At 37.9% G+C, this 27,476-nt stretch overlaps 1 protein-coding gene across 1 annotated transcript in view; it reads left to right on the top strand.

Annotated features, from left to right (window-relative positions):
* Positions 1-340: 340 nt before the first annotated feature.
* The window catches only part of Spef2 (sperm flagellar 2), a 171,975-nt gene continuing 144,839 nt past the window's right edge, over positions 341-27,476 (top strand). The window contains exons 1-3 of the mRNA XM_036206928.1: positions 341-497; positions 14,248-14,350; positions 24,607-24,859. Coding sequence (XP_036062821.1) covers positions 440-497; positions 14,248-14,350; positions 24,607-24,859 — 414 coding nt within the window. The 5' untranslated portion in view covers positions 341-439. The remainder of the gene's footprint in view (positions 498-14,247; positions 14,351-24,606; positions 24,860-27,476) is intronic.

Raw genomic sequence — 27,476 nt, 5'->3', positions numbered from 1 at the left:
ATTTAAAGTCGTGTTTTTATAAAAACAAATTGTATTTTAGTACACATTATCGTTTTTTCAAACCAGCTTATGATCTCAAGTAACTCTTTATAATCTACCCTTGGATATTTACGGAAGAACAATGAAAGTTTTCAATTCAACTGATAATTTTTTTAAAGAAACTTTTAATTTAATATTATAATTGCTGTTCAGACTTTTGAGAATCTTGTTCACTAGCATAAGCTCAGGTCTTACAAGCCAGTAGGGGGCAGACAACAATTTCTATATCTTGGCTGGCGGGGCTCTGGTGTCTCTTCCTCTCTGAGCCGGTTACCTAACTCCAGCCTGGATGCGCTTCCTTAGCAACTGGTTGCCCTGGGCGACGGGAAGACGCAGTCCCGCAGATTGTATTCCTGGCAAATTCCTAGCACCTGCTAGTGGTCAAAGGCGCCAGTGAGCTATGTCGGAGATCTTGTGCCAGTGGCTCAACCGGGATTTGAAGGTGTCCCGGACCGTGAGTGAGTGACCACAGCCTAGGGCAAGAAAGGAGAGGAGCAGGGAGGTGGGGGGTGGGGAGGACGCTGATGGAAAGTGTCCCCTGAGTGGCTAGCAGCGCCCACAGTGAGGGCCAGCACTTTTCAGTCCTTCCTAACCACTAGGGCCTTCTCATTTCATTGTGCCTCTGGCATTACCACCCCCACGCATCACGAGGTCGCAGCCCTCAGAGTTTCTGACCTAGTCTAAATTTCTAAGCAGCCAGGGAGGCTTAATTAAGTTCGACATACTGGCCTGCTCCAATGGGGAGGAAACTCTGTGCCTGTCTGTAGTCTTGACTCTGGCTTTGCTGCCAAGACATCTGCATTAAGAGGTGTAGGACAAGCCCACCGAGCAGGAAGTGCTTTCAAGAGTTACCACTTTTTCTGTTTCCTCCAGTGTAAATTCGATCCAATCACACTCTCTATTTAACAGCAAATGAGTTGGTGTAGAATATGTTAACATTTGCCAGTTTTAGAAACTTTAACCAGTTTCTAAACTTTAGCTGTTTGAAGCACCATCTACCCTTTTCTAAGCTAACCTTACTTAATTTTATCAAAGGCATAAAGCTGTACCAGAAGCTCCTAAATTCTCATGGCCCAGAAAGTTACAAACTGGTCAGATTTGGTGAAAACCGACACTTCCAAGCCTAGCACTTAAGTATGCCCTTTCTCCTCTTTGGGGGACGGATTATTGTCTCTTCAGAGGGAACTCATTTTCAGTTGCTATGGATTTTCTTAAGGCAAGACATTTTCAGGACAAATCATTTCAATCTGTCTTCCCAGAGGAACCTTTGCCTCCCGGCCAATTGCTACCACTGGGGGGCAGTGATGCCAGTTCAGCCCTGGGTCATTCATAGATGCTGCTACATCAGTAGTGTTGGTGCAGATGTGAAATGTCTATTGTTAGCCCAAGGATCTTCAACACATAACATCCCAAGTTGCATTTCTTGAGGCATAAATATTATATGCATTATTTGCTAAGCCACCTCCACCCTGCTATGAGCAATAATAAATTCCTTCTCAGTGTTCTGTCTCTTCGTGCCTCAGAGAGTTTCTCTCTCAAATATGATGCTAAACTCAGGACAATATTTAACATTTATCAGTTCTTCTTCCTCTCTCATCATATTGTCTAAAACTGCAGTATCATACCTTAAGTTGCACTATTCTGAGAGAGAAGTTGCACATTTCTTAGCTTAAGTTAGTTCACTTATTTGATAATAAAATTTACTCCACTTCTTCAAGTCCCTAGGACCCTTGTAGAGCAAAACACTTTTGGAAAAAGTAAATAAAATTAATCATAAACATGCAAACACTAGATGCTGTTATAATACTAATGAGTTTGAGAAATTTGGTTTTGGGAAGGAAGTATGACTTCATTCTATGAAGATTAAAAGCTTGGAGACATTTTAAATAAAAATAATAACACCACAAGCGATGAGTGGAAAATTCCCAGCATCTTTTTTCCTCAAGTATAAATCTGGAAATTGTTAACTGAGACACCCCATGCTAATTTCATTTTAAACACTAGCAGTACAGCCATTGCTGAATCCCAATTACTGCAAGATGTCTAAGGAGGCAGTCTCTGATGTAGCCAAATTTTGCATGTAAAGGGCTATTCAGAGTACAGGGAATATATTCAATTGTGTTTGTAATAAAGATAGGATTCCTGTGAACCTAAGGGAACACACAGACTCTTGTAGAAGTCTTCTGGTTAGATAAGCTGTTCTTTGGGGTGTGATGGACGATTTTTAATACATTGTAAAACATATATGTAATGAAACAGTGTAAGTTGAAGAAAATAATTTGGTGATTTCTGGATAACAGCTGTGTAAGGGGATTGGAGACCCGACTGCCAGGCTCTAAATATCTTCTTCACCATCATTAGCCAGTAGCCTAAAAAGTTCACTGTACTTAAAAACAGCATTTGTAATGATGCTTCATTGGTTGTATCAAGGTTAAATGGCATAATACATGCAAAACATTGAATAGCACTTGGGATGGGCATAGTGAGTAAAAAAATCTAACTTGTCAACTTCACTCATCTTAAAAAAATCAACATAAGATATTTGAACAAAGATTTGTATTTCTGTGTTGATTCTGGAACAGAAATAATCTGAATAGCCTTAAATGGAGTAATAGTTACATAAACCTTGTTCTTTTATACCATGAAGTACTGTGCAACTATTGAATGAATGGGATACATGTTTTGATGTAACAGATTTTTGTGTATGTATTTGAGTAAAAATATTGTAGCGTATTGTAACTAGTGTCATTATAGTTGTATCAACTATAAAATACATATACAAACATATACACAGGCATTAGGGAAAAGAAACACATGTTCTGTGCTGTCCTATATTGTTAACATGTCCATAAATCTTCATATTGTGATTTATTTTACCATAAGTCAAAGTATGTACAGATATAATCCAGAATGTCCATGGTTACCCTGAGGAGGCAGTCATTTATCTATCGCCTTCATGCATTTCTATTATTTGGATTGAGCTTGTGTTGCTTTTAGAATTTAAAAGGAAAATTCAGTATAATTTTGAAATGAGAAGTTCAAAAGTCAAAGTCAAACTTCATGAAAAAATAAGAGAAAATAACTTCAGTTAAAACATGGATGCTTTTATAATAAAGTATTTTATGGACTCTGAAGGGTTTTTCTCAAATAAAAATATAGTTGAAATAATCAGAAAATAGTTACAGGCTTCTGAATATTTATATATTTGTAACATAGAATATGTTAAGACATTTTAAACTATCTTTTTATTTGATGTTAAAAACAAGCATAAAAGTAATGTCTCCAAGTAAAGGTGATAATGAGAATATTTGGGAATTGGTCAGGGATGCACAGTTAATAGATTTTAGAGCTAAAATATTAACCTAGATATTTGACTTTTGCTTTTAGATACTATATTCTATATCAGTGTTTACACTTAGGAATATTTATTAGTGTCTATTGATCAATCCATCTACCTTCAAACATTCATTTAAACTCACTTTTAAGGGGTGTCATCCAATTTGGTTTTTTGTTTTGTTTTGTTTTCTTTTAAAGTATTGAATTTTAACCATGTAGCTTCCCTGGCAAGTTATAAGGTTTCAACTCATAAGTCAATTCCCAGATGGTTAAGCAGCAAGGCTGGGATTCTTAGTGTTTGATTAAGAGTGGTTCAGTCTTTTCATTGTTTGTGGAGCAAAGAAACAAGATGAGGACGCCATGTAAGTGCCTTAACAAGGCTAAATATTCTCTATTTGTTTGAGAGACAGCCAAAGTCATTGATTTCTAGATTATCTTGAAAGTTAGGTTATGAACCACCCTGCTTATTCACAGTAGAGAAAAGACATTCCAGAAATCTATATCAAGAATCATCATCTTCCAGTGGGGCAGGTGGGAGTGTATGTTCTTGGGAGTCCCTGTAGAGTTAACTAATCCTAATGGAGGAAGACTCCAGTATAGCCAATGAAAACTAATGGCCTTCAATAAGATATTTTAATTGAATCATTTTCCTTGGAAATAGTGCTTATTTGTATAACTTAATCGGATCTCTTAAACTATAATACAATGTATTATCCAAAATGATAAACTGGAATTCAAGAATTAGTTTTTTTTTAATAATGGAAATTTATTATTATGGCCATCAATTTAATTATCAATATTTTATTTTATTTTTTCATATGAACTCTTTTGATTATATTCTTTCCCTTCCCCTTCCCCAACTCCTCCCATACCCTTTCCCTGTCTACTTCATGTTATTGCTTATAACAAAAACAAAACAAAGTGTGTGTATGCATACTTACACACACACACACACACACACACACACACACACACACACACACACACACACACACCATGTAATCCCTTTAGTGTTGACCAGATATAATTGAGCATGAGGCTTGCCCTCAATTGTGATTGATATAACCAGTGTCACTCCATTGAAGAAAACTATGGATCCCTGTCCCAGCTCTCAGTTACAAACAGTGTCTTGGCTAAGGGTGAAATTTGTGTCCCCTTCTCTTCCTCATGCTGGGCTTTTTGTCTGGCTTGACCTTGTACAGTTCATGTACATGCTGTCAGTTTCAAGTTTATATGTGCCTCAGTGCTGTTGTGTCTGGTAAATGCTAGTAGCCTCAAGTCTTCCATCACCTCTGGCCCTTACAATCTTTCAATCTCTTCATCAGCATTGATCCCTGAGTCTTAAAGGGAGGAATTTGATACAGATATCTCATTTATGGCTGAAGCCTCCAAAATCTCTCACTCTCCATATTGTCTAGTTGTAGGTCTCTGTGTTAATTGCCATCCACTCTAAGAATTGGTTTTCTCATTTAAAATCAGTGGCATAGAATAATATTACTGAAAAATCTGCTAAAAGTCCTCTGTGAGGTATTTATTTATTTATTATTGTGTAGTGTATTTGTGTATGTATGTGTGTATGCCTATATGCACACATATAAACAGAAGAGGTGTATATCATCAGGTCTCTTCCTCTATGTTCTTCATCCCATTTTTTTTAGATATAATTTCTCACTAAACCTGAGTTTGTTTTGGATAAACTGATTGGCTAGTGTGTTCCAGGGTACAAGCTGTCTGCATATCAGGTACTGGGGTAACAGACACATATCAAAATCCCAAACTTTTCCCATGGGTGCTGGGGTTGTAAATTTATGTTCTTATGGGTTCACAGCAAGTACTTTACCCACTGAGCCATCTCCCCAATACCACACTCAGTTCCTCTACAACATAAACATTGCCTCTCTTTTATAAGACATTTGTGAAATTTTCTTAAGAGCAAATGAGCATCAGAATTTTGTAACAGAGCATTCTCCATAATTGACATATGCCCTGTTGGCTAGTTTTATATCAACTTTGCACAAGCTAGAATCAGTGGAGAGAAGGTAGCCTCAACCTTGAAAGTGTCTGCATAAGATCTGGCTATAGGCAAGCCTGTTGGGGATTTTCTTTTCTTTTTCTTTTAATATATAATTTTTTTATTAATTTTTTTCCTTTTACATATCAACCCCTGTTCTCCCTCCCTCCTCTTCTCCCGCTACCCCCACCCACCCCTTACCCACCCCCATCTCCTCCTCCTAGAGGATAAAGCCTCCCTTGGGTAGTCAACACAGGCTGTTATACTATGTTGAGGATGGTCCTAGCCCCTCGCCCCTGTATCAAGGCTGAGTAAGGCATGGGAATGGGGTCTAAAAAGCCAATTTGTGTTCCCAGGATAAGTCCTGGTCCCATTGCCAGGGGACCACAAACACATCAAGCCACGCAACTCTCACCCCATTGATAGGGCCTACTTCGGTCCCATGCAGGCTCCCAGGGTATTTTCTTTCTTAGTGATTGATGTGGGAGGGCCAAGTCTATTGTGGGTGGGGCCATCCCTGGGCTGGAGATACTGGGTTCTGTAAGAAAGCTGGCTGACTTTGGAAGTCAGTGTGGCTGTGGCAGTTCCTCAGGAAACAGAATCAACCTACCACAAGACCCAGCTATACTACTCTTGGGCATATACCCAAGGCTCAATTATAATCACAAGGAGACTTGACCACCTATGTTCATAGCAGCTTTATTTGTAATAGCCAGAACCTGCAAAGAACCTAGATGTCCCTCTAAGTAGCAATGGATAAAGAAAATGTGGTACATTTATGCAACGGAGTATTACTCAGGTGTTAAAAACAAACTAGAAAATTTGAAAGCAAATAGATGAACTAGAAAAAATCATCCTGAGTGAGGTAACCCAGACTGATAAAGACAAACATGGTGTGTACTCACTCATACACTCATAATAAGTCGATATTAGCTGTAAAATAAAGGATAACTATGTTACAATTGAGAGATCTAGAGAGACTAGGTAACAAGGAAGGTTCATGTGGGGACACCCAGATCTTCCTGGGAAGGGGAAATAAAAGAGATTTCATGAGTGGACTGAGGACAGGTGGGATAGGAACATGAGTGATCAATCAGGTTGGAGAGGTTAAGTGGGGGGAGAGTGCTGAGGGAGACTGCTGGTGGACATTTGGTGGTTGGCAGAAGCCTGGTACAGGGAAATTACCCAGGAGTCTGTAGGAAGGACCTCAGCCTAGACTCCTAGCAGTAGCAGATAAGTAGCCTGAACTGCCCTTTTCCTGTTGCTTAGTCTTACTGCAACTTGATATGCCATCTTTTTTTTTTAAATCAATACTCAGGAGATCTGCCTTTCCTGCATGGAGTTGGAAGAGGAAGCGATTGAGAGGAGGGGCAATAGGAAGAGGGACTGGGAGGGAGGATGGTGGGAAAGCTGAGACCAGGGTGTAAAATAAATAGATGAATTTAAAAAGAAAGAAAGGAAAGGAGAAAGAGAGAGAGGGGAGGGGGAGAGAAGGAAGGAAGGAAGGGAGGAAGGGAAGAAGGAAGGGAGGGAGGAAGGAAAGAAGGAAGGGAAGGGAGGGAGGGAGAGAGGGAGGGAAGGAGGGAGGAAAAGTAGGCTGAGCAAGACATGGGAAGCAAGCCAGGAAGCAAACACCCTCTGTGGACTTTGCATCAGCTCCTGCCTCTAGGTTCCCATCCTGCTTGAATTCCTTTCCTGACATCCTTCAGTGAGGGACTATGGATATGGAAGCATATGTCAAATAAACCCTTTCCTCCCCACCTTGCTGTTGGTCATTGTGTTTCATCATAGCAATAGTAACCCTAAGGAAGATATACAGCTTCAAATTATTTGTATAGATCAGATTAATCATAAAGAGAATCATAGCTAATAGTGCATGTCTCTTGAACTTTGACCATGGGTAAATTGAAAGATCTAAGTAAACTTATTATGTGTATTTTAATATCTTCCATGGTCATAAACATTATCATTCATACTATCAAGGCATATTAAAGAGAAAGCTGCATTCAGGAAATAAATACCTTTATGTCTTGAAATCTGAAATGGGAATAATAATCTTTAGACCCTATTATTTTGCGCTAGAGAAATAATAACTAATGTGTATTTGAGAAGATGGCAGGTTATCATTGATGATAGCTAGTGACAACCATGTCTGACATCTGCTAGATACTCAGTAAGCTTTATTTCAGCGTTTTCTAGCATTGTGAGTTAGCAAGCTCAGTTTTATTAATATAAGGAAATTCTTAGGAATTCTCTGATGCTAATCATCATAGATTTTATATTATGGGGTGACAGTTTCTTATGGGGAGAAGGCCATCAAACTAAGTATTATTAGAAAATTAATAGGATCCATAACTTTGTTTGCCTGGCACACTCAGAGGAAAACACATTTATAGATCAAATTGCTTGTTGTCAGTTAGAATGATCTAGTATCAGACAATCCTCAAACGAAGCTGATGTTTGGTTTTTATTATGTTTCTGATGGACACATTTTGTCAATATATTGATTAAAATGGGATTAGATTATATTTGCTTCATACTTCCCACCCCCACAATATCTGAGGACGACACAATATTTAAAAGTATTCTCGCGTTTCCTTCTTCAGCTCAAAGCCCCTGAAATTTCAATCACTGTAAATTCTCCTCTTATTAGAGCACACCATTGCATTGTCACCCATTGTTCACAAAGAATATTGTTCACATGGTTTTTAATTAAATAGTTCAACTTTGTGTTTTATGAAATATTCTAAGCTCCTTGTTTATTATTAATAGCTGGGTTTCCCAAAGGCTCAATTTAGTCTTTCTATGTTGAATATTAATAGTTCTTGAGAATTGCCTTCAATTTTATGGGCATGCGTTATTGTTCACTTGGGTGGCTTTTGAGACATAATCTACTATCCCTGCCTTAGATAGCCTAGAACACATGGCAATCCATCTGTCTCAGCCCCTGAGTGCTGGGATTATTGACCTGCACCACCATGCTCAGCTGGTTATACTTTATTTAGATACTTTCATAGGTTTATTTCATTTTAATCTCCAGTTTTACTTTTTAAAATGGCGCTGTATAAATAGTCCTACTGAATACATATTTTATGATATATTGTGATCTTACCATATTGTAAAATAATATGATTTTAGATCTGAAAATGAATCTCAGGCCTTGTCACATTTTGACAGTCCCTGCCAAAACTTAGGCTAAAATGTAATTCCCTTCCTGATGGTGCTCACAGTAACACTGTTGGTGTGGCATCCTGATGAGACAATAAACTTGCGCTCTATCTGTGTTCGCCTTACATACTCACCTGTACTTGCACCTTGTACCATGTTGGGATGCAGCCAAAAGGCCTTTGCCAGGTTCTGACATCTTGGTACTGAACTTTCTCACTTTTAGAAATTTGAGAAAAGACTTTAAACCAGTGAATGCTTTGTGTAGTTGGAGATCTTCTCTCCAGGTGCCACCAAGCCCTGTTAGTCCAACAACCCATTTGTAAAATAAACACACAGACATTCATATTATTTAAACTGCTTGGCCATTAGCTCAGGCCTACCATTGTCTAGCTCTTACTCTTATATTTAGCCCATTTCTATTAATCTATACTTTGCCACATGGCTCCTGGCTTTCCAGTACCTTATCTCTTTCTTGTCATGGTGGCTGGCCGTGTCTCCTCAGCCTTCCACTTCCCATAATTCTCCTCCTCCTTGTCCCGCCTACCCTATCCTTCCTGCCTGGCTACTGGCCAATCAGCACTTTATTTATACAGAGCGATATCCACAGCAGCTTTGTGTTGTTCTGCTGAAGTAACATAAAATGAAAATGACAAGCAATCATTTATTTCTTCCTTGGTGTATTAATACATAAATTAAGTCATATCTGATTAGAGCTTGGTTTACAGTTGTCCGGGTAGGACATTAAACTGGCTGTCTCTAGATTCCCTTCCTCTTTTACAAAGCACATATTTTTCTGATGTTTCATTGTCAGGGTCATTAAAAACCATATCTCTTCTGATAGAAAACAATATATCTGTATTTTCTAGCTGCTAAGCAGCATTTTCCTTTATTAAAACACAGAATCCTTTCACTAGCTATGGTAAATATCAATATAGCAAGTGTAAAAACCAGCCAGCCTTATGTAAACCAGAACTAATGCTTTAAGACCAGAGTTTCATGAAAATAATGATGCCAGGTATTTTCATAATTGAAATTCTATAACATAGAAATTAAGATTTTATTTCCAATATAAACCTTGAAATTCTGATGAAACCTTCCTTCCATGAAGAAAATTATAAAGGTCAACCATTTTTGTCATTTGAAGGGAAATTGGTCAAGCCACTCGAGGCAAAAGCCACAGGACACAGCTACAGCTATCTGAAGCAGACTTATTGAGTGCTTGCAAGGCAAGAATGTGTGCAGGCTCTCTGTGAGGGTATTAGGAAGTATTTGGGCTCCCATTGAATGTTGTTGAGGAGGGTTCCTGGAAATGGTGTTTTATGCTGAGTCTGACCCTCTCAAAAACTAGGAAATTCTCCGATTTTATTGCTTCACGACATACCTAGCAACAGGGAGAAGCAAGCAGGGTAGACAGTGATCAGTGAGAAGTTGGCCATCACTAATACTAGTCAGATTAGGGATGTTCAGTCCCCTTCATGTCCCGGACAGTTCTTGGTTTTGTTTTAGTTTAGACATAATTACAGTGGGCGTGTTGTTTGATCCACTGGGACCACGAACGAGTCTTATCTGCAGTTAGTATGCTCTGAAATTGGTTGTGCTCAATGCAAGCAGGCCAAGGTCTTTCCGTGAGTGCTGGCCAGCTCTGAGTAATGCGAAAGCCTCTTAGAAATGGGCCATTTTCCAGCTGCCAGCAGTGACCTTTATCTCTTTCAAAGGAAAATAAATTTGCTTGATTTTAAAACATGCACTTGAGATGTAGACAGGATCTTTCCTCCTGTCATAAGGGATCAAATGCCACTAAACATAAAGTGACATGGGGTTTTTTGTTTGGTTGGTTTGGTTTTTGGTTTTTCGAGACAGGGTTTCCCTGTGTAGCTTTGCGCCTTTCCTAGAACTCACTTGGTAGACCAGGCTGGTCTGTGACATGGTTTTTGATCTTTTATCTACAATCTCTAAGCCAGAATTGTCTGAAATTTGTTCTTTATTTATTTGGTTGAAATATCTAATGGGAAGTGTTATGGGCCTTTTTAGTGTTTATTTATCTTATTGAGTGCAAACAGTCAATATTTCTCTGTACAAATCAACTGATTTTATATGCTCGACAAGAATGGTGACAGTTTTATACCTGGCACTACAGTGAGCTGTCATCGGGTTTCAGGGCAGTGTCAAATATTTGCTTTCTGGACATTGAAATGCCCTTTTGAGAAGTGTTCATGCAACATCACCATTGAAGATCTGTTACTCAGTGTGGAGACTGTACAGCTAACATGACCCATCTTTTTAGAAGAGTGTAATCATGATAATAAAATCACCTCTGAGCACACTGTGAGTCAGTCATGACTCCAGGCACTATATGTGCAATATCTCATATAATTCTCAAATAATTCTTTATGGACCAGGGTCCATTCTTCCTCTTTTAAAACACTATGGACGTTCAATTAGGTAAGGTTAAGTGACATGTACACAGACCAGAAATAAAACAAAGCCCCTTCTTCCACATCCTTCGCTACCACTTTGGATTGTGGATGGCTTTAAGTGTTTTCTCGAATGAGCATTGGTCCACGTTAATAGAGAAGCACACAGGCCATCTCACCTGCTGCTGGAGCATAACAGACCTATCACAGAGGATGACATTAAAGATTTTATCACATGTCAGTTTCAGTGATGAGCACCAGACCTATGGTTTGCATGGTTGTGGGTAGGGCTGAGTTTCTGCTAAGCAACCTCAATCCCAGATGAAAATAAATTGTCTCAAAGATGAGTAGTGCTCCTTACACATTTCTTATACTATTTGCTGTCCACTGTCCTGGAGTGAACTTGTCACTTCCTCACATTGGAAATGACAACTGGTAGTACAATTAAGTCATGGAGGTGGTTACTATGGAATTAGTCATACTGCTTAGTGATACTGAATGGGAGGAAAAAAGCACAATAAAACTAAAAGGAGAAATGCTTTCCCTGTTTTTCTTACTATGCCTATCCCTGAGCTACCCTTTACTTACATTGCTCCTTTTCTCTTTGGCTTGTTATGTCTTGTAGGGGTATGTAGATTAAGAGAACAATGTGGAATGAATTGATAAGACATTGCTCCCTTTTAATCTACATATCCCTAATGTCCATGCTTTTCTTCCCTTTTCCTTCCTTTGCCTCATTGTTTGCACGTATTCTTTCCTGTTTTTTCCATTTTGTACTAACTTCTTTGTTGATCTTACCATTTAATGTATTTTTTCAATGTAATCCTTCATGCTGACACGATAAATCTGAAGTACTTTATGCATGAAAACCTGTTGACCAACGTTTTATATTGTTTTTATTATGAATTATTCTGACAGAAAGATAAATAACTGATTACTCCTTCTTTGATTTTGTGCCATAAACACCTCTATTTTATCTATATTGGAGTTGCATAATTAATATTCTGTGTCATTTCAGAGCAAGTGGATTATGAGTATTTTTAAACAAATCATGTTTGTAGCAAATACTTTTCTACTGACCATTTATCTGCTGTATCAAGGGTGACAGAATACTATTAATCTATATCCTAGTTATTTATGGGCTGAATTCCAAGCAATGGATTGGCTTAAACAAACACGGGACAAATTACAGAGGGCAGCAGTCAAGGGAGGAGACAGAGCAATGGCTTCTGAACAGAAAGCAGTGTGCTTAAACATTGAACCCAAACCCCAAATAGCTAGGACCTGGAAGAAAGATAGAGCTACAGTCTGACAATGGGTCTAGGTCAAATGGCTTCCTAGAAAACTAAGAGAATAGGGATGGATTACAGAAAAGGCTAGTGAGGAAACTGAATAGAAAGACGCAATTAGCAGTAGAGATAGAATAGCCACGGAGGATAGTGGTGGCAGCAGAACCAGGGAACATCTCTGGTGCATCAGGAGATCTTCAAGGGCATAGAAAGTAACAACAGTATAGGAGGAAATGTTAGCACAGTCTGTCCTAATAAGGAGGTAAGCCTTGGAGTTTTATTAGCTTTAGATAATCAAAGAATCACATCAGATGGCACTTTCATTTAATGAAAGATCATGCCAATCATCACAAGGTTCTTTGATGGCATCACAAGTATTGCCATGTTAAGTTAAGGACAGTGGGTCCCTTGGTTATGAAGGACAGGCTTATTTCATGGAGGTAATACGTAATATGAATTATGAATTATCATCCTAGAGGTGTCCACTCCTTAAGGAAACATTTTCAAGGGCAGATGGGACTGATTGGGAACCCAAATCTACAAACTTTGAATGTGTTCTGTGATGAATAGCTTTAAAACAACAGTCAAACTGGTCTCTTGAGAGCAAGTTTGCTTAAGGACACTAATGAGTGCCAGACTTGCCACTTTAGAGGAAATGTCCATAAAGAAAAGGTATTATGATGTTGAATCACCATAAAATTGGAATGTCATTCAGATTAAGTACTATAAGAACAAATATCAAGAAATTTTTATATAAAATTGTGTGCTGGGGTCAGATATAAAAATACTTAGGTTGGCATAGAGTTCCATGAGTGAGGCCTTTGAGAGCAACATGTCTCATTCCCCTACTACCAACCTCTTTGCATCTATACTTAAGGACATTTTTAAAGAAAGAATAATTAAGAACATGTGATATTTGTTTTCCTGTATCTGGCTTGTCTCTGTGTAATAGTTTCCAGTTTCATCCATTTACCTGCAAATCCCATAATTTCAGGTTTCTCTACAGCTGAATAGAATATTGTCTATATGTACCAAGTTTTCATCATCTATTCATTATCTGAAGGACATTTAGGTGGTTTCCATTTCCTAGTCTATTGTGAATAGATTGATGAAAAATTTCCTAGAATAGGATGTGGAATCCTTCAGGAATATACCAGGGAATGGTATAGTTAGGTCATATGGCAGATATATTCTTGGATTTTCTGAGGATTTTCTGCACCATTTTACCCAGTGGCTGTGCCAACCTGCAGTCTCACCAACAATAACCAAGGGTTCATCATTCCCCATGTCCTCATCAGCATTTGTTGTAAGTCATTTTGTTGACCTTAAGCATTCTAACTGCAGAAAGATGAAATCTCAAAGTTGTTTTAATTTGCGTTGCACTAATTATTAAGGATGTTGAACACATTTAAAAAATTTCTTAGCTATCTTTATTTCTTTTGAGAACTCCATTCTGAGGTACTGCCATCATTTCATTGCACATCAGCTGGACAGTGTTGACCTGTCTGAACCATGAGACAAGATTCCTATTGTGTCCATTAAGGATTATTTTTAAGAATATGGATGATTTTAGTACATTTCCCATTACTTTACGGGTCAAATTAAATATATCTTTAAAAAAATTAGATTGCATCTCAATTAGACAGAATGGACTATCCCTATAGGTTGAAGACATTGCTTATATATTTAGAGCACAGTTTCATAGAATACCTTGACAGTTGTTTTAGATTAAGGTTACTTATTAATTGTATTGTGTTTTGTTTAATGTTGATTATAAAAAAATTCTACTTCTTTTAAAATTTTGTTTACCATCAACTACTGGTTTATCTTTGGGGAGCTTAATGTCTATTGTTAAACATTTTACATTGGTTATTAAAAGATGTTTCTGTAAATATATTCAGGACATGGTGTGTGCATGCTCAGTTATGCTGGTTTGATTACATACATCACACTATAATTTACTATTTTATTTCAATGTTTTAAAATTCAGGTCCCAAGTCATTTGCAAAGGCATTTTCAAATGGCTATCTAATTGGAGAAGTTCTGTACAAGTTTGAACTTCAGAGTGATTTTTCAGAATTTTCAGAGAGCAGGTTAGTAAAGTTATTCTATTCGTCACAGAAAAGTCAATATTTTTGGCATTTAGACCTTTGCTGTCTCAAGAATACAAAGGAGAGGAGCGAATGTGTTTGCAACAAGACTGCTTCTATAGGAAAGTCACATTTTTATTCCTTCCATTCCTTTGTGGTCCTAGCCCAGATTTCTCCTTTCTTTTGTTTCTACAGTGTTATTTCTTGTTTTGAGATTTTTATCTATTTTTATTTTATATTTATGAGTGCTTGCCTATGTGTCAGTGCACCATATGCATTCAGTGTCCACAGAGGCCAGAAGAAGTTGCCAAATCCCCTGAGACTGGAGTTACAGACAGTTGTGAGCTGCCATGTGGGTGCTGGGAATCAAACCCAAGTCCTCAGGTAGAATAGCCAGCACTCTTACCTCCCAAGCCATCTCTCCAGCCCTGATCCTTCCTTCATTAAAAGATAGAAATAGAATGCAATGTAGTTTCCTCGGTGACCAGTCAGTATTATTGTGTTTTTAAAATATTCAATAGGATTTAATTGTTAAAACACACACACACACACACACACACACAATTTGTCTTAGCAGTAATATTGAAATTTATTTTTAGGCTGTAATTTGTCATTTGAAAGTTTATGGCTCAGTGTGATTGGTTCTAGCATAGTTACATATTTGTGATACTGAAGCCCTGGTGCATGTAAACTTCCAGTCTCTGGTTTTCCAGTTACGCATGGTACTTACCAATGGAGTAAAGAAATGTGTCAGAAAAGGGACACATTTTGTTTGACTTTTCCCACTTAAGATCAAGTCTCAAGGCTCATCTATGTGCCTCTTCTTCATTACTCCTCTCATGCTGGAAATTTTCAATTACATGGGTATGACATGCCACATTTTGTTTATCTGTAGATAGATATTTGATCTTTCTCACTGGAGTTATTATTTATTATGAATGTTGTATTGTGCATGGTTATATTCTTATTCCCTTTGAGTATTTGTTCCTCTTTACTATATGACTAGGAGTGTCATTGCTGTGATACATATATATGTATTAATCATATATACATCATGCCTACATCATAAATTTATATATATACATATACATATATATATGTATACATATACATATATATATATATATATACACACAAGGGTCTCAGTTCCACTACATTCTTATCAACATTTATGATTGCCTTTCTCCATATTGTTTTTGTTGAAAATTGACTTTTTTCATACAATATATTTTGATTACAGTTTCCCCTCCGCTACTTTTTGCACTTCCTCCCCACCTCTCCTCTCTTTATAGCCATGCTAATAGGCTGAACATGTAGGGCATTATGATTTTAAATCACATTTACCTGATCTCTAATGATGTTAAATATCTTTACATCTTATTATTCATTTATTCATCTTCATTAATGTAATGTCTATTTTGATATTCTACTTGTTTTTAAATCAGATTGCATTCTTGTTGTTTTATGTTATTTTCATATTCCAAGGTAAGTTTGTTGTCAGATAAATGATTTGCAAATATTTTTTCCATTGTATAATTTAAATTATAACTTTGTTATGATGTCCTTGAGGTACATTTTTTTCCATTTTGTTGGGTTGTGTTTGGCATTTTGAAATTGTGCTCATTTCTTATTTTTTCTTACTGTTCTATGCCTGAATAATTTCAGCTGATATACCTTTGGGGTTTTTTATTCTTTCTTCTAGCCAATTATACCTGTGGTTGAACTCTTGTGGTGAGTGTTTCATTCCTGAGTCTTGGTCAATGCTAACCACACTAGCTGGACCAACTTTCAGTAGTAATTCTAAACTCTAAAATTCTATTTGGTTCTTATTTTTATAATTATTATTCCTTTATTGTTGAGAGTTTTCCTCATGCTTTCTTCTAATTAAAAAATAATTCCTTTTAGCTTTTGAAAATATTTTAATATCCATTTTAAAGTATTTTTGTAGACTTTACCAGAGAGCTTCTATTGGGTCTTTTTCTTATATGTGATCCATACTTTCTTATTTATCTGTATGTGTGATAATTATTGAGCAGTGTACATAGAAAATAATATAGTGTACTGTCTTAGTTACTTATCTATTGCTGTGAAAAGGCACTAGGCCCAAAGCAACTTTTAAAAGGAAGAGTTTATTTTAGACTTCTAGTTCTTGAAGTATAAGAGTCCATCACTCCCACAGTGGGGAGCAGGGCAGCAGGTAGGTGGTCAAGCATGATGCTGGAGTAACAGCTCAGCACTTACATCTTCATCCACAAGCAACAAGCTGGTAGACTTAACTCAAAATTGAGTAAGTCTTTTGAAACCTCAAAGGTTGATCCCAGTGTCCAAACCTTCCCATCCTCTGTAAACAGCCACCAACTAGGGACTAGGTATTCAAATCCCCAAGTCTTGTAAGGGGACATCTCATTCAGAGTCCCAATGGGCTAACTCAGATTTCTGCAGTTTTGGCTGTTGTTGCTGTCTGCTATGGATGCAATTTCAGCGGCTTTTTGTTGCCTTCATGACTTTGGGAGACACATTCTGTAAACCCTCTATTCCTCACTGTATTCAGTACCTATGTCCTCTGCTTGATAACTCAGTGATCAGCCAGTGCACATTTTGAAAAGTTAATCTGCCTTTGCTGAGTGATTGTGAGAGTGCTGAATCATGGTTTGCTTGGGAAATGTCCAGTTCTGCCTTAGTCATTACCTCCCGTATTAACACCTTAACCAGGTGAGAGGCATGACATGATTTGAATACCTCGTCTTCCCCAGGAGCCCATACTCTTGCACACATGTATGTTGCCTTGTAGATCATTGCCTGGGAACTACAAGAACTTCTTTTTTTTCCTCCTTTTTAAAAATTTATTATATTTGTGTTTTAATTTTACATATCAGCCATGGGTTCCCCTGTCCTCCCTGCTCCCGCCCCATCCCCACCTTTTCCCCAGCCCCTCCCCTCTATCCCCATCTCTTCCAGGGCCAAGACTCCCCTGGGGATTCAATTCAACCTGGTGGATTCAGTACAGGCAGGTCCAGATCCCTCCTTCCAGGCAGAGCATGTGTCCCTTTGTAAGCCCCAGGCTCCAAACAGCCAGCTCATGCACTAAGGACAGGTCCAGGTCCCACTGCCTGGGTGCCTCCCAAACAGTTCAAGCTATTCAATTGTCTCACTTATCCAGATGGTCTGATCCAGTTGGGGGCTCCACAGCTTTTGGTTCATAATTCATGTGTTTCCATTAGTTTGGCTATTTGTTCCTGTGTTTTTCCAATCTTGGTCTCAAAGAACTTCTGACTCAACATAGTTCATTCTTAAGTCTCTCTCTAGTTTTGAGAAAGCATTTGTTTAGCATAGCTGATAGCACTATGCCAGCCGGGCAGCTAGAATCTTGACCATGTGCCACTAATTACTCTGTACTAATACCCTTGGAATATGGCTTTACCCAATGAGTAATCTTTATGACAGATCAAATAATGACAAATCCACACACACAAAAAGGTTTTTCTACAGCACTGTCAGGCAGGCCAAATAGTGGCAGTGCTTGAAACATAGGATCTTTTTTGAGGAGCTTTCTGATCTGTTTGCCTTCTTTGTTGGTTACTGGATTTTATAGCTACTGCTGCTGTTTTGGAGACTGCCTTGGAATTAAAAGGAAAGGGGGGATAAAATTATGTGAAATGACAAAAAAATATTATAGAGATCAAGCACCATGTTCTTTTTTTTTAATTTAAAAAACTTTATATAATGTATTTTGATTGCATTCATTCCCCATCCTCCTTCTCCTAGATCCTGCCACACCAACCCAACTTCAAATTCTTTCTCTCTTAAAAAACGGTAACAGAAAGAACACATACCAGAAAACATAGTGTCCATTTTGTGTTAGTCAACTGCTGCAGAGCATGAGCTGCCCTGGAGTATGTTGATGGACCACTGTCCCCCAACTGAAGCAAACGGATTTCCCGCTCTCTCAGCAGCTGTCCGTAGCTTCCTGTTAAAGTGGGACTCTGTGACCACTTCCTTTTCTCCATGGTGGATTTTTGTCTTGATTGACCTTGTGAAGGTCTTTCTGTCACAGACTCCATGAGTTCATATGTAAACCTGCAACAATGTGTCCTGGAAACGGGGTTTCACTGAGGAAGAGGTGCGATAAAGACAATTTGGGGCTAAGTGCTTCAAAGTCTCTCCCTCTCTTCCCATTGTCCATTTGTAAGTCTCCGTAGGAAGTGCTACCTATTGCAAGAAAAAGAGCTTCTCCAATGAGGGTTAAGTGAGCCATCAGTCTACCGGCATAGCAATGTTATCAGGAGTAATTTTGTAGCTGTACTCATTTAACAGAATAACGGTAGCACGTTTCCCCCTGGGCTCATGACCTAACTCATCCTAGGTTCTTGCCCTCATTAACAGGGTCAGTTTGCATGCTGTCTCATGAACTAGTCCTTAAAACCAATTAAAAAAAAATAGTGACTTCTTACCCTATAGTATTGGTGTCACTAATGCTTGCACCAGTGGGTGTTTCTTGTGGACATGTTCTTAAATAACTGTTCTTTGAATTGTTTTAAGTCCTTGTCTGATCTCTGATTTTCACAGTTCTGAAGGGGTGATTTTTAAAAATTTTTGTCTGAGGCCTTTCAGTCTTTAAGCAGGTCAGTTATTGAGGTATTCATTCATTCTGCTGCTGGTGTGTGTGTGTGTGTGTGTGTGTGTGTGTGTGTGTGTGTGTGTGCACTCATACACATGTATATGGTAGGCCCAAGGACCATCTTAGTTCTCCTTCCATTCCTCAGGAACAGTCCATGTTGCTTTTTGAAATGGAGTCTCTCACTGGGTCTGGAGCAGGAATACTTAGCTATTGACCACCAGGGTTCCTCCTGCCTCCATTTCCCCAGCACTGGAATTACAAGTGTTGGGCACCACATCAGTATTTTAAATGAATTCTGATAGTGGAACCCAGATGCTCATGCTTGCATGCAAGCACGTCACTTCTCCCCTCCCATTCTCAGTAAGCTAACACAAATCACTTTTCACCCGACACTTCCCACTCACACATCCCTATGATAAAATTGTCTGTGCCAAAAGATATCTGATACATCCTCTTCCTAGGTGATCCATTTCTTCATAAATCTAAATTCCAGCAGTTGTGCAGGAAGGAATCATATGACCCAATAGATTGTAAACATATTTTCATACTATTGAGCATATTTTCATGCCCCCCCCCCCCCCCGCTTCATGGTGATCCTTCCTAGTTCATTTCCTAAGCTTCTAGGACTTGGGATATTTCAGTCCATTAAAAAACAACGCATGCTGTGCCCACATTCCTCTCCCTTGTGGCATGTTGGGCAATTTTTTACAGCTGTCCTCAGCTGCTTCCTCTGCCTGACCTTCTCGTCCCGTGTCCCTTTGGTTACCACCTTTATCACTAGAGCAGCCTCCCAGGTGTAAGAATTCTGGGTTCTTCTGTGCTGTCAGATGGTCTCATGCACACAGGCTGTTCCATAGTTACCTGCATGTAGCCAGATTTCCAATACTTCTGTTTATTACTTTATGTGCTTTAGAAACTCATATCACACAGTTACATGTTTTTGTACCGTTTTTCTTGGTTCCAGTTTCTTTGTGATTCAGACATCACATATTCAAATCCTTTCAAGTTAAGGATACCCCATTATCTTTCTCTGCATCTTAATGACCTAATAGGCCCAACTTCAAGTTAAGAGAAATTTCAGTAATTATTATTATTATTATTATTGTTATTATTATTATTATTTGGAATTGACAAATGCTTAAGTCTCTAGGTAAATTCTAAGAGGATACACCTTTCAAACATCTTGCCCACTAATAGAACCTTAACTGAAATTTTTCTGGTCTTCACACACACCATGTATTTTTGTTTCATCGTGCATTGTCTTTATTACTTTTCTATTGCTGCAGAGAGACAACCATGTCTAAAGTAAGTTAGACTGGAATTTGCTGGGGTTCACAGTCACAGAGGGTTAGAGTCTGTGATCATTATGGCATGACAGAAAGCATGGCAGCAGGCGGGCTGGCATGGTACTGGAGCAGTAGCTGAGATCTTACATCCACAGGCATGACACACAGAGAGAAGAAAGAGAAAGAGGGATGGGAAGTTCAGCTAAATAGTAATGGTGTGGGTTTGTAAATCCTCAAAGCCCAGCCTCAGTGACACACCACCTCCAATAAGCCCACAATTCATAATCCATCTGTCTTAGTCAGAGTTCCTGTTGCTGTGAAGAGACACCATAACTACAGCAACTCTTATAAAGGAAAATATTTAAGTGAGGTGGCTTAAAGTTCCCAGATTCAGTCCATCATCATCATGATGGGACATAGTGGTGTGCAGGCAGACATGATACTAGAGAAGTCACTGAGAGTCCTACACCTTTCAGGCAACAGGAAATGGTCTGAGTATCACACTGAGCAAAGCTTGAGCATATATGAGACCTCAAAGCCTGCCTCCATAGTGACACACTTCCTCCAATGAGACAATACCTACTCCAACAAAGCCGTACCTCCCAATAGTGCCACTGCCGTTGAGGGTAATTTTCGTTCAAACTACCACACCATCCCAAACAGTTCTACCATCTGGGGGGTCAAACATTCAAATATATGAGCCTATGGGGGCCATTCTCATTCTAACCCAGACGTGTATCTTTGCATATTACTATTCTTTCACTTTTTTTCATGAAAAACTAATTCATTTTTAGGATCCAACTAAAAGTCCACCCTTCTTTAAACTTCTTAATTTTGCCAGCAGATTTCCTCTTTGTCTTCTCTCTGTTCTAATGACACTTAGGTGATACATTTCCTTACCATATTGAGTTACGATTATTTGTTTGTGTCAGTTCTTACTGAAGTAACTGCTAAAGACAGGTGTCCAAAATTATTGGAAAATGACTTAACGAATGTTAGCTTCTTGTGCTGGTTAGGTTTTGTCAACTTGACAAACACTAGAATTGCCTAGGAAGGAAGAACTTGAAGAATTGCCTCTATCAGATTGGCCTGTGAGCATGTCAGTGGGACATTTTCTTTATTAATGATAATGCAGGAGGGCCAAGCCCACCATGGGTGGTTCCACCCTTAAGCACCTGGCTTGTATAAGAAAGCAAGCTGAGCATTCCATAGAGAGCAAAGCAATGAGCAGAACTCCTCAGTTCCTGTCTTCATTCCCCTACTGTGATTTCCTCAATGATGTCCTGTGATTGAGAAAGCGTAAGGCAAATAAAATCTCCCCAGCTTGTTTTTGGTCATAATGTCTATTACATCAACCAAAGTAAACTAGAACACTCTTCAAATATATTGAAATATCCTTAAAGTTGCACAGAAGCATTATCCCCACCCTTGGTAAATTTACAATATTATTTCCATAATGAAAAAAAAAATCAGCATCACAATCTATACCTAAATGGCCATAGAAATTTTAAAGGACCATCCCAATCTCGTGTCTCATGCAATATTTTAGGTACATAGTGGGTCTTCCACAGCTACATTCTTTATCCATGGATTCAAGCATGAGCTGAAAATATCCAGGGAAATTCCATTGTAATCTAGAGAAGAATTAAACTTAAATTAAAATATAGGAGAGTATGAACTTAAATTATATGAAAATGCTATTGCCACTTTTTTAGTGGATTTTGACATCCATGGGGGTCCTTGGAAGCAATGCTGTGTGGATATTGAGGAGTGGCGGCTCTAAATTAACAAGCCATGGAGAGTAAGCCAGTAAGCAACACTCTTCCATGGCTGCTGCATCACTTCCTGCCTCTAGGTTCCTGACCTGACTTGCTTCAGTGAAGGATGATTATTTGGGTGTATAAGATGAGAATAAACCCTTTCCTCTCCAAGTTACTTTTGGTCATGCTGGTTTGTTTTTCAGAATAGTAGAAATCCTAAGACAAGATATATGATCACAAGGTATGCAGTTGGTCTAATATCTTTATTGTGGTCAGAAGTGAAAATTATAAATAGTATGCTGCTAAAAACATGAAGTTACATGTCTTAGAAATGACTCACTTTTAAGAATAACTGGCCCAACTCTGAGAGGATTCTTTGTTTTAAAACCATGTTAGTTTTGCTAAAGCAGATTAGTTAAAAGGAAAACAAATAGAGAATAAGTAAATACCTTTTGGAGGTTTGCTGCTCTCATGGTGAGAGGAAGTTTTGTTATGTTGCTTGGTAGCATGCAGCAGAATAGACCTAAGTCCCTTAGCAGGCAAGTGTAAGCAGAGGGCAAGGAAACTTTCCCCAGTGCCTGTTCCTTATTCCCTCAGAGGTCATCGTTTGCATCATATGCTCTGTCTCCAGAGCAAAGATGTCCCAGCTGTTTTTCTGTATTCAAAAACAAGAGCTGGTAATTCTACTCTGCTGGTTGTGCAGAAGCCTTAACAATCACAGATTTCCTAGGGTCCTTCAAGTTGTGTTCCTCAAAATTTGACTGATTGGGAATTTAGAATATTCATTAAGTCTCCCAGGGAGGATTATTGCTATATACCTGGTAGTTGCACTAGTTCATTAATGCCATCTTAAAAACAAACAGCAAGCCAAACTATAATATTAATAGGCAAACACTATATTCAGGAAGCTATGTAAACCAAGTGAGAGGAGGCAGTCAGTTCTTTTGACAGTAGGGATAAGCTTTGAAAAAAATGCAAATGATTAGTAATTGCTTTTGTATTCTCTCTTCTGTATTACAATGTCTCTAAATATTGCAGCCCAACACACAACACAGATCTAAGTTGGAGAGATAACTCTCAGTCCCCATTTTTTCTGAATATGTATGGTAGGTAAGGTACATGCACATGTTTTGCACAATCACTCAAATATATGTCAGCTCTGGATTATGAGAAACAACTTTTGGTATGAAATTTGATTTGCATTCAAGTATACTCTACATGCTTTTTTGTATTGAAGAATAAATTTGAATGTTGGAAGCTAAGATAAGAAGCCAGGTCAAAGGCTAGACCTGATAAGTGTATCTGGGTTGATAATAAAGTCACAGCAGTTGTAATACATTGAATATCTGTCTCTCCTGTCATCAGATTCATTAAACATTAATAGCCATAGACCATTTCAGACTTCTGAAGCAACATATCAATTTTATTGCTTTTAATTTAAATATATTTCTCATTAGCAATGAGCACCTAAAAGTAACAACTACATCTTATTCATTTTAATACTTTGATAATTTTTTAATTTAATTATTTTTTGTGTGTGCACCAAATGAATGCCTACTGTCTATATAGGCCAGAAGATGGCACTGGATCCCCTGACACTGGAGTTAGAGATAGCTGTGAGCTGACATGTATGTTCTGTGAGTCAACCCATGTCCTCTGGAAGTACAGCAAGTTGATTGTGAGATATCTCTCTAGCCCCATATGTCAATAAGTCTTTGTAATTAATTACATCTAATAAATAGGTATACCCTTAGTACCTATTGTTATTTAATGAAATGTTAATTCATTTAGAGAGTAAAATGAATTCATTAGTTTCTTTTTTTTTTTTTTTTGGTTTTTCGAGACAGGGTTTCTCTGTGTAGCTTTGTGCCTTTCCTGGAACTCACTTGGTAGCCTGGGCTGGCCTCGAACTCACAGAGATCCGTCTGCCTCTGCCTCCTAGGTGCTGGGATTAAAGGCGTGTGCCACCACTGCCCGGCAATTCATTAGTTTCTTAAAGTTTGAGGCTATGTTGAAATTCAATCATTAATAATAAAAAATGTCAAATTATACTTTTTTACCTCAGAGAATTACTATAAACCACACACATAATGGATTCCATAGGTTATATCATTTAATTAAAAATTATAGACAGTGTCTGAGAGGATCATTCTTGGGCTTGTCAATATAAAATTTGGGACTAATTTAAGATTTTAGCAATAATAAATGATAACTTAATGCAATGGGCATTCATATTGTAATTTTGCCTTTAGACTAAAATGTAATTTTCAAAACTGTAGTCTTTTTATCCACTTGGAGAAATGAATTTGCTTGTCTGTTTTTGTACTTACTTCCTATGCAAAATCTTATTGTCAATTTACAACATAAATATATAAAATTAATGAATTTTAAATTCTACAAAATAATAAAGTTCAGGTAAACATGACCAATGGGAAAATATCGCCATGCATTTTATCACTGAATCGTTTAAGAAAAAGGAAGCATGTAAGGGTTGTGGGATAATTCACAGTATTATGCCCTAACAGTACTTCTGACATTTGGTGTTTGTTTTTAATTCAATGTTAATGTATATTATGAACATATTGTCGCATTTAGGGGTTCAACTGCCAAACTTAATAATTTCTCCCGCTTGGAGCCAACACTTCACCTGCTGGGTGTGCAGTTTGATCAGAATGTGGCCCAAAGCATCATCACAGAGAAGCCAGGGGCGGCAACAAAACTTCTATATCAGTTGTACATTGCTCTTCAGAAAAAGAAGAAAACCGGGCTGACTGGATTAGAAATACAAACCATGCAACCCCAGACAAATTTAAGGCTTCAGGAACTCAGAAGCGAGGCTTTTCGAGAGGTGGGTACATACAGAGACCTAATAGGCATTCCCCATGGGAAAAGGTGGTGTAGCAAATTGGCTGTGAGATTGTAGCCTTGGGGAAACTCCACTAAAACTACTTGTATCATTGGCCATCCCAGGTGTTACTTTACATTAATGTTTTCCATTTGTTTATCTACCCCTTCTGTCTTCCTGTTTCTTCTCCATACTACAGATACTTAGTATCCAAGTACTTTTTCTCTTTTATGTTTGAGACCATAATATGATTACATCATTTCTCCTTTCCTCCCTCCAATCTGTCCAATATACCCCTCCTTGCTCCTTTCTAAATTCATGCCTTCCTTATTTTTCAACTATTGTTATTACATGCATCCAAATATAACCTGCTGAGTCTGCACATACAACAACCAGTATTTTCTACGCTTCCTCCTTTCCCCTCCCTGTCTCCTGCTATTAAGTTGGCTCAGATTTCTTTAGGGGCCTCTGCAGCTGCATAAGCAAGAATGATTATTTCTGCCTGCCATGACACTGGACTTTCATGTAGCTTAAAGAAGACAATATACAACCAACTGTAAAGAACTTCCAGAGTCAGGCATCCATTGTGTAGATATTTATTGAGTTCCCATTTCATGCCAAGCACTTGCAAGTGAATAACATTGGGAAAGCCCCACCCCACTACATGTTTACATGCTACAAAAGTAAAAATGTTTCTGTACAGTGGTATACATCATAGTCTAAAAATGAGGAGAAGAGGGGACAGACTGTCTTCTCAAAAATTATGGAGGTAAAGGAAATAAGAAAATAAAGGCAATAGGCTATGGGGAATAGAAGCTCAAAGGAAATGTGAAATACATTTCACAGAAACTGACACAATTGCTATTCTAGGGAAAATTTCTGGGAAAAACTGATGTATGAGGGTCAAAAGTAAAGAGGTCTTTTGATCAAGGAAACAAGATATAATCAAGAGCAGGCAAAAATGTTAATATTATGACACTATTTTATAAGAAGAGATATGAATATTGTTTTCATTGACCATACACAATTAAAGATCTTAGTGATTAATATGTTATGAATAACATAGTTTTAATTTATTTTAACTATCAACATAATGATGTGTATAAAATTAATTTTTTACACAAAAACTTATGTGTGATTGCAATGCCAGTACACCTTTTATTCTCCAGTAACCAGAAACCTTTGAAATGCTTTCTTCATTTAGAGACTTAAAAACCTGATCCCACGCCAAACTGATTTCAATCTGATGCGGGTTACATGCAGGTTTCAAGAAAAATGTAAACAAATGAAAGAAGATCTTGCCCGAATGAATATTGAGAAGTTTGAAAAATTTCAAAAACTCGAGGAAGAGCAGAGACACTTTAATATCGAAAAGGTTCTATTGAACATTTTTTATGGAAATTCATTAATACCTAGTATACTACTCTTGATTTATCTCTGCCTGTAATAAGTACACATTTCATAAGCAGCTGTGTAGATAGATTGCATGTTGTGATGCATGGCTTTGCTTTGCCTTACCATAACCTTCTTTTTACAATATTTTCTTCTCTTCATCTTTATACTCCCTCATTCTCACCTGCCTGGTGGCTGAGAACCATTGGCTGCCTCTCGGAACAACTTTATTTCTTTCACAGCATGAAATTTGTGCCTCACCTCTTTGGGAAATGATTTGCTGCTAGCTACACTACTGGCCAAAGGGCCTCTACCATTGTATCCCTGTGGAAGAGAGAAGGAACACTTCCCCATGTCCCTCTCTGACCCCTTTTCTGCAACCCCCAATCTCTACATCCTGCTCCGTTTCTTGTTGATGGGTTACTTCTCTGTTTGCTTTCCTTTCCAACTATCTTGAGCATCTTGACTTCACTGTCCTCACCACTGCTTCTCAAACCTCTTTGAAAAATCTTTAATGATATGTGTCTTTAAAGACACGGGAGCAAAAAACAATCATCGTTAAAGACTTTTAAAAGATTTCAAATGGCTGGATTATGGAATGTGTAAACTATAGGCAATGGAATCATGGTTTGTCCTATACCATTTGAACTTGCTTTTTAAATTAATTAAGATGATAAGAAATTAATATATCCTGAGTAGAGGCAGCTTCTTATGAGGAAGGAGGGAAACATTCAAGAGGCAAATTTTAGGAAGCCTTCTGTTACTTGCCAGAGGGCAGAGTCATTCTTCAATGCCTTTGTGTGGTAGAGACTGGACACTCTAAGTCCAGTGTTTAAGTTGAGGTCAAGTGCTGGGACTGATTGGCACTGAACCAGCCAGTTCAAGTTTGAAAAGCTAAGTCTAATGCAGGAAATCTCCAAAGAAAGAAAAGACAAAGGGTGTGGGAAAGGAGAGAATGTGAAATGTGGCCATAAGAAGTAAACACAACAAACCAGTACTTTCCTGGTTTTATTAAAATAAAGAAATAAACATAAGGCAATTCAAAAAGTCACCTTTTTTAAAAAAAGTGAAATAAAAGCTTTAAAATGATAATTTTTGCCTTTTAACAGTAAATTAAATTCTTTATCTTTTGATGTAAGAATCAGTGAATTTAGTTTGAATACACTGCTTTTAGTAGAGATATATACTTTTATGTTATCATAAAATAAGATACTTAGTTTTATTTTAT

Source organism: Onychomys torridus, chromosome 15 (assembly GCF_903995425.1).
Source record: "Onychomys torridus chromosome 15, mOncTor1.1, whole genome shotgun sequence".
NCBI lineage: Eukaryota > Metazoa > Chordata > Mammalia > Rodentia > Cricetidae > Onychomys > Onychomys torridus.
The sequence above is the reverse complement of the archived record's forward strand: the minus strand, read 5'-3'. Positions and strand labels throughout refer to the sequence as shown.